Source organism: Mesitornis unicolor, unplaced genomic scaffold, assembly GCF_000695765.1.
Source record: "Mesitornis unicolor isolate BGI_N332 unplaced genomic scaffold, ASM69576v1 scaffold6871, whole genome shotgun sequence".
Taxonomy (NCBI): domain Eukaryota; kingdom Metazoa; phylum Chordata; class Aves; order Mesitornithiformes; family Mesitornithidae; genus Mesitornis; species Mesitornis unicolor.
In genome coordinates, this window is record NW_010164371.1 from 67,123 (window position 1) to 75,775 (window position 8,653).

Sequence of the window (8,653 nt, forward strand, 5' to 3'; positions counted from 1 at the left end):
GGCACGTCCTGCAATTTTGTAGTACCGGTGAGGCAGATTTTTTCTCCTCCCCTTCCTTAAAGTTGGGGTGGTGCTTTTTACAGACTCTCCTGCGCAGTTATGAGGCCCAGAAAGGGAAGGACTTGTATTCATCCTTCTTTTGTGGGACTCAACAGGTTTTTTGGTTATTATTTTTCAAACACTCAAAATAAGAGGATGTAAAATCAGAACATAAGTGGACTGGGGTGCTGAATCCATTCACTGTTGTATTTGCTTCTGGTTACTCTACCTACTTTTTGTGACCTAATTATAAGTTTTTTCTTTACCTAAGTTTTATTTTCCTCACCAACCTTCAAGTGGATTAACATTTCCACGAGGGGCATGTATAAGCAACTACTACAACCAGCAACTACTACAACCCAGTCACTTAGCCATACCTGCCTACCCATTTATTTTTCACTGTTTTGTTTTTGTTTAGGTTTTTGTTTAGGTTTTTTTTAATCTCTTTTGGTAAAATGCCTTCTTCTGTGACTGTATTTGAGTACACTTGAGAGGTCTCCATTTTGCATCTATTTTGTGCCCTCTGCCTTTTCATTTCATGCTCTTTTCTGACAAGCTCCTTAATTTTTAAAATATTGCACTTGCAAAAGTTTAGAGCCATGGCGCTAGTTTTGATATGATCCTTCCCCTCAGGATACATACATCATTTATATAGCATTTTCTTTTTGAAATTATTTCCTTGCTTTGCTTGAAAGGAAAGAGAAATGAAAGTGTCTCTGCAGGGCTGTACTGGGCTAGGTGTTTAAAAAAAATTATTACAGGTTTGGTTTGGGATTTTTTTAAGGTTTAATATATCAGTGCATTTCCTGTCCTGTCTTTGTCTCATATGCAAAAAGTGACAACATTAAAAGACAGATATTTGAAGTCACTTGTGGTACCTATCTGAGACTCAAGGCACACATTTCACTTGTTGAAAAGCTGCGCAAGTTTGCATTACCTCGGTTGAAGTGAGGTAATGGAATCACAGGTGGCTCCCATGGCTCTTTAAGGTTAGCTTAAACCAAAGTAAACAAAAAATCCTCCCATAAATCACAGCCAACTACATTCTCCCCAATTGGTGAAGATGCTTTAAATATCAGGAATGCTGATTCAGTTTTCTGACCCTAGCTGAGGAAGAATGAGGGAAAAGCAAATTGCCACGGCATAGGGAGCACCTGGCTACATTCTTCAGGGCCCTTCCTTATTTCCACTATCATGTAATAGCCACTCCCTAATCAGAAGCTGATTATAACTCTCTTCACAGTACATAGGAATTTTAATCTGAGATCTCACTACATGGTCCTCTTCATACGCAACAGAAGCGTGAAGATCCTGTGGTTGAGCAACACATGACCTGCCTGACATTGCATCTAACTTTTCTCTTAAGCTGAACTATCCCTTTCCTTGTTTTCTGCCATATCGTCATGTTTCAGCAAGTGTTCACAATGCCAAACTTCTTTTCCACTGCTAGAAGAGCTGGCTTGTCCATTTCTGCCTTATGTCTATATAGCAGCACAAGAAACATTTACAGATATTATTTTTGGCTATATGCTCCTCTTCCTCATTCCCCCTTCCAAGCACTCAGACTAATATCCTGTTGCTTTCTTGGAACATATCTGTATGATCTCACAGCCTACCCGTCCACCAATTGCTGAGGAAGATAAGTGCATGATCCAAAGACACCAACTGGCCAAAACCTGACTGATGCTTGTGGTATTTCTCTCTGGTAAATTTAATTCCTGCTTCCCTACCAGGAAAAACAGAAAAGCCTGAAAATATCTTCCTTTCTGTTGCTTTCTGCAGAAGTAGTACACAAGATACATCTTCTCTCAGCACCTCCCCTGGAAACCAGACTACAATACCAGAATCAAGTCCCGAGATGCTACTCCTCGATTCCTGGAAATAAGGGCCAAAACTTATGGGTAGGCACATAATGTAATTTGTCTTCAAAACAGACTAATAAAATACCATACTGCGTCAATTTTAGGATTTTTTTTAAGGTGCCTATCACTGTGTAATCTAAATGCCATGCAACAATTCTTGATAACACTGTGTGCCTTAAAAGGCAGTCGACTCAGCCTCCCTTGTTCATTGTGTGTCTATGCGGGAACTTTCCTTCTGCTTCCTTTCTTGCCTTTCACTTCCTCTCCTCCAGTTGTGAGTTGGTCCTGGCAAAGTGCCCTTACTGGAGGAATGCTTCATCAATATGGTGGGTAGCACACGTAGATCTGAATATGGCCAGGGCTGGAACCAGCCCAACACTGGCAATGATACATTCTGGGCCAATCAGTTTGACATGTTATAATTACCATAAAAGTACACAGTATTTATATTAGATAGTTATTATTTGTTAACCTAAAGATACACAAAATAAGGAAGGCCCATATGGACACACACTCAAATCACTCATAGAAATTAAAGCTCAAAATGACCAGTTTCAATGGAAAATGCCTACATGAAACTAGAAGAAAAGAGAAGGTGCTTCAGTTCAGGGCTATGCTGCCTAGGGGGAAACAAAGACAACATTATTAGATATTTAGGACTGCAGCTGGACAAAACACCTCAACAGATATTGCCTGTCATCCTAATCAATAAAACATAACACCTGAAAACCAAAGAGCAGCATAAAGGAAAAAAGCTTGGCTTGTGATAGCATTCTAGAATAAAAATTGGCTTGTAATGAAAGCCAAACAACAGCCTAGCACCCCAATTTTTAGTAACTTTTTTGGTTTTGAAAAATGTGTCTTCACCTGCAGCTGCAGTTGACTTATGGAGAGGGGTGGATAGCTAGAGGCAAATCTACCTTCATGGGTTACCTGCCAGAAAGGAGATAAAGCTTGGTAGCTCTCAAAGGATCCCTAGGACAACAAAGAGAACTGAAACATCTGACCGGTAAAACCAGAACCCTGCATCCTAAGTAGCTGCCAGCTGTGCTGTACTATTTCTGATGTGTATTCATTCCATTTTGAACGCCATTGGGTTACATGTGTCAATTACTATAGTCTCATACTTATTTATGTACAAATTTACATACTTTTTTTAGACTGAGGAAAGAAATCTATGGTTTTTATTTTTAATATGTTATTAATATTGTTATCAATTTATACTTTCAGCAAAGAGAAATCAAATTACATCTGACACTGTTGGACACGTGACTAACATGCCCCTACCTCATTCACCTGCCTTAATTTTGATATGATACAAACATTTACAAATGGCCTACTCAGTTGGAAAAAGCGTATGAAACCCACTGACATTAAGGTAAAACATTATGTTTCAGATTCTTGTACTTGTGGTTCTTTGTATCTATCCATAAGACTATAAAAAGGACGAGGGACCAAATACAGGCTGTCTAGTTTTGTACGATAATTGCCTTCACCTTAAATAGAGAGCAGTTTTACCAAAGACCACTGTGTCCATCATGTCCTGCACCAGTGGACCTCATTGACCGCGGAGACTTCAGATCTTATCTCCATAGTAAGGCTAAAGTAGGCTGTAAACTCTTACATTGTGTCAAGCAGCTCTGAGCCTGACTCTGACCTCAATGATGTCTATTTGAGTATTACTTGGTAATAATGATGGCATTAACCAATAATTAACACTACCTGTTAGGTATGGGTCTGTTTCAAGATGACATGGGCTCCGTTAATGAAGGAGTTTATGTTAGGTGGGGAGCATAAAAGAGCACTAGGGATTCTGATAACCATCAATTTGATAGCACACAGTGACAGTGGAAAAGTCCCTAATTTTCTCCAACATCCTACCTGCAACCACCTATGGAAATCACCATGCCTAAAGGAAGATATAGCCCTCAACCTGCAATTAATTATTCTAAAAAGGGGGGGGGGGGGGAAGCAGAGAACAAGAATTTCTGCAGAGAGTAACAGGGATGTCCTTTGCAAAGCAGAGGACAACTACAGGTCTCTGCCAGGGAATAGCAAGCTTTTAGGTGACGAGTGCTTCTGTGCAGGATGTCAACAACCAAACTAAAAAAAAATTTCTTATCATGTTGTGTTCCCATTCTTTCTACTCATCTTCTGCTCAGGATGGCCACCTGAGCACTCTAATCAACATGGAAGTCCAAGTCCTAAAAGGAAAAGCCACAAACATCAAACCTACTTGCAACTGATAAGGATTAGCATGATACAGCAAGGATGCCTGGGAATAGTGTATTGATCCACAGTAGGAGTGTTAAGGGATAAGACTTCACACTTTAGGGGGATGACTTCAGACCTAGCAAGGACCTGAAATACAGCAAAATCTGCTGTTGTGATCATGGTACAGGTACCATTTTTACGTCATCAAGCATGTTCTACAGCTTGCAAGACCAGGCACTTTGTATGTTGCAACCATGTAGTACTTCAGCTAAGTAGACAGAGAGGTTTTTTGCATTTTTATACTTCTCCATATCAACACAGATGTTGCTTCCCTCAAAAGGTCATCTTCAGTTTGAGCCAAAAATATAGGCTGAGTTAAAAGCATGCTTCAAACTTAATGGAAACATTTGAAAATAAAACATTATAGTATAATCTGTCATGTATTTTGTTTTGGATGCTTCACTCCAGAAGTGCCTGCAGTTAAAAGCTACAGTAAGAAAAACATTAAAACTGCAGGCCTGTCTATATCAAGTAATGGAGAGATCCCTGGCTAGTGCTGGCCAAGTTGGTATGCCCACTTAGTGTGATGCAGTGGCAAGCAGAGATACGAGCTGGCATCCTGAGAAGTCGCACTGCTGTGTTTGCACAGTGTCACTCTCAGCTCACATCCCTGCTTCTGGTGATTGCAGGTCCAGAACTTAAACCATCACAGACAGCTTGTGCTGCACCAAGTTAACATAACACAAGGCAGTTTCCACATTGCATAAAACAGGAAGGCAAGCAAAGGAAAAAAAAGTTATTTATTTTTCTTTGTAGGGTCTCTTTATTTAAAGGCATCATTAGTAGTACAACCAGGGAAATTTTGTTCTTACAAATGCAAATTAAATGAGTTTGTTATACTATCAGTTTTTGACTGATGATTCAAGTGTTTTGATCGTCAGTAAACACTTCCCTTACCTTCATATGTGATTTGAGATTGTCCTTGCGTGCACAGCGAAATGGACAGAGTGGACACTGATGACTTTTCAAACCTGTATGAATCACCATATGCCGTTTCCAGTAACTCTTCCTCTTGATAACCAAGCCACAGATCGGACACTGAAAAGGTTTTCCTCCTTCTTCTTCTGAGGCTTAGCAGAAGAGGGAAACAAAAAGAGAAGATCCTTTACAGCCACTTGACAAATATTTTCCCCTTATAAACATACTCAAGATATCATTTTTCAATGCTAGAATTTCATCTGCAAAGAGACACATCAGTTAAACAACAACATATACCAGAAATTTCAGTTCCTCCCTCCTGCATATCCCTTTTCCCCCTTAATCTAGTTATTCTCCCTCTAAGAAAGGTCACGGTAATTTATAAAGGTTAATCTTTCAAACATCCTTTGGCTAATCAGTAGGGGATGCTACTCTATCTCACCTGGTCCCAATGTTCCTTACAATTTAACTTAACTGAGATGGATGTCTCCCATAATCATCACTTTGCAGCTTCATATCATATCAAAGGCCAATCATAGTACAGTATGGAAAATATGCTTAACTGTTAAAAACTGATCTGTTTCCATATCTGATGGTCGGCCAGCAGAAGGGCAGGATATAAAGCATAGTACAATCCACAACTTAACCGAAAAGCATACTGGTATTGCATATCAGACATATTTAACTACAGAAGTGAGTGACTTCAGAACCCCTTCTGTTGAAATTGTTTATTTACGGCTCGAGCAGATGCTGCTGCAACTTCAGCCATCAGGGTCTTTGGGTCATGGGCTTTCTTCTGCTCCTGTAGTTGCCAAGGCTTCAAATCTACTGCCTTCCTAAATGTTTGCACTCTGCTTTATTCCCAAATTCACCTAAGATATGAAAAAGATTTGGTGGCATTTATCAGGCAAATATGGTCTGAGTCTACTGAGTATGGAACCATCTGAAGGTTAAAGGAAAGAGAAATTCCTTGCTGTTCACTTTGCTCAACTAACCATCCATTCATCCTCTCACCATGATTTCTTCTCTTTATTACAGAGAAAGGTCTAGTATTACTGTGGAATTGGAAACCTTTTTCCTCACTGTAAAAGACAGACTATTTTCAAATATCCAGAGTTCAGCAATGTGCATCCTGCTATTTGGAACTTCTCTCAGAACATTTAATCACATTATTATCAAGTATTTCATACTGATACGGATATAGCAAACATCAAATTCCCTTGATGAGGAATTAATTGATAAAAACCTCCAGAAAGATTTGTCACATCCTAAAATATAATTCTCACTATTACAGAGGAAACAAAAACACTATAATTCAACTGATTAGGTAGTCATTATGTAAGTACAAAAAAGGATATATTGTCAAGCATGCACTTCTATAAGTTCAGAAATTCTTCTTGTGAAATATTCTATCACGCTGAACATATTATCAAATTGTTCCCCTCTCTGCATCTCTAAAGAGTAAGCTATAACCAATCCTACAATAGCTTGTGTTTTAGTTTTTAAGTATCTTTACCTACTTCTTCACAAAAGGCAGGAGAAACACAAACCACAGAAAAAATATATTGGTAGTATTTTAACCTATAATTTCTTCTCCTTCTACCACCTCTTTTCTCCACCCTCACAAAGGATACAGAAATGTGGAACAAGCTATTACCTGTTTTCCACTCCATTTAAAATAAATCTGCAAACAGGACAAATCAATAGTAATTTAGCACATTACAAAATAAGCAAAAAACTGGACTGAATGCATGTAACTTCATCAATAACAATGATAATTAACGGTAGGCAGGAACTATGCCATTGCTCTCCAAAGCTGAACCATGTTAGCTCTTTACTATACTACATAACAATTCTCCATCAATTATCAGCAATCTTGGTTAACTGGGGAGGTCCCAGTTGACTGGGGGTTTGCCAATGTGATGACCATCTACAGGAAGGAGGATCTGGGAACTACAGACCTGTCAGCCTAACCTTGGTACCAGAGAAGATTGTGGAGCAGTTCATCTTCAGTGCACTCACATGGCATGTGCAGGACAACCAGGGGATCAGGCCCAGTCAGCATGGGTTCATGAAGGACAGGTCTTGCTTGACCAACCTTATCTCCTTCTATGACCAGGTGACACACCTAGTGGATGAGGGAAAGGCTGTGGCTGTTGTCTACCTGGACTTTAGTACAGCCTTTGACTCTGTCTCCCACAGCATCCTCCTAGAGTCGCTGGCAGCTCATGGCTTAGACGGGTTTACCCTCTGCTGGGTAAAAAGTGGCTGGACAGCTGAGCACAGAGAGTTGTGGTGAAAGGAATTAAATCCAGTTGGTGGCCGGTCACAAGCAGTGCTCCCCAGGGCTCATTTTGGGGCCAGTCTTGTTTAGTATCTTTATCAATGATCTGGATGACGGGTTTGAGTGCTCCTTCAGTAAGTTTGCAGACAACACCAAACTGGGTGGGAGTGTTGATCTGCTTGAGGGTAGGAAGGCTCTGCAGTTGGACCTGGACAGGCTGGATTGATGGGCGAGGTCAATCGCATGAGGTTCAACAAGGCCAAGTGCTGGGTCCTGCACTTGGGTCACAACTACCCCATATGATGTTACAGGCTTGGGGACGAGTTGCTAGAAAGCTGCCAGGCAGAAAAGGACCTGGGGGTGCTGGCTGACAGCAGACTAAATATGAGTCAGCAGTGTGCCCAAGTGGCCAAGAAGGCCAATGGCATCCTGGCTTGTATCAGGAATAGTGTGGCCAGCAGGAGCAAGGAAGTGGCCATGCCCCCGTACTTGGCACTGGTGAGGCCACACCTCAAATGCTGTGTTCAGTTTGGGCCCCTCACTACAAGAGGGACACTGAGATGCTGGAGTGTGTCCAGAGAAGGGCAACAAAGCTGGTGAAGGGTCAGGAGAACAAGTCTTACGAGGAGCAGCTGAGGGAACTGGGATTGTTTAGTCTGGAGAACAGGAGACTGAGGAGAGACTTTATCACTCTCTACAGCTATCTGAAAAGAGGTTGTAGTGAGGTGGGTGTTGGTCTTTCATCCCAAGTAACAAGCAATAGGACAAGAAGAAGTGGCCTCAAGTTGCACCAGGGGAGGGTTAGATAGGAACTTAGGAAAAATTTATTTATTGAAAGAGTGGTCAAGCATTGGAGCAGGCTGGCCCGAAAAGAGGTTGTAGTGAGGTGGGTGTTGGTCTCTTCTCTCAAGTAACTAGTGATAGGATGAGAGGAAATGGCCTCAAGTTGTGCCAGGGAAGGGTTAGCTTGGATATTAGGAAAAATTTCTTTACTGAAAAGAGTGTTCAAGCACTGGAACAGGCTGCCCAGGGAAGTGGTGGAGTCACCATCCCTGGAGGTGTTCAAAAAGCTTGTAGATGTGGCACTTGCAGACATGGTTTAGTGGTCATGGTGGCCTTGGGTTGATGGTTGGACTTGATCTTAGAGGTCTTTTCCAACCTTAATAATTCTATGATTTTATAAACCTCAGCATAAGAAAAACAACTGTGGGCTTCAGCTTTTCTTCATTTATATTGATGTCTATTTTATGTCATATGGTGTCAATTAGTTGGAAAG

General features: G+C 40.9%; 1 protein-coding gene across 1 annotated transcript in view; it reads right to left on the bottom strand.

Moving 5' to 3' along the window:
* The window catches only part of LOC104548302 (zinc finger protein 827-like), a 78,741-nt gene that overhangs the window by 65,873 nt on the left and 4,215 nt on the right, over positions 1-8,653 (bottom strand). The window contains 1 exon segment of the mRNA XM_010194290.1: positions 5,073-5,245. Within this exon segment, the coding sequence (XP_010192592.1) occupies positions 5,073-5,245 (173 nt within the window).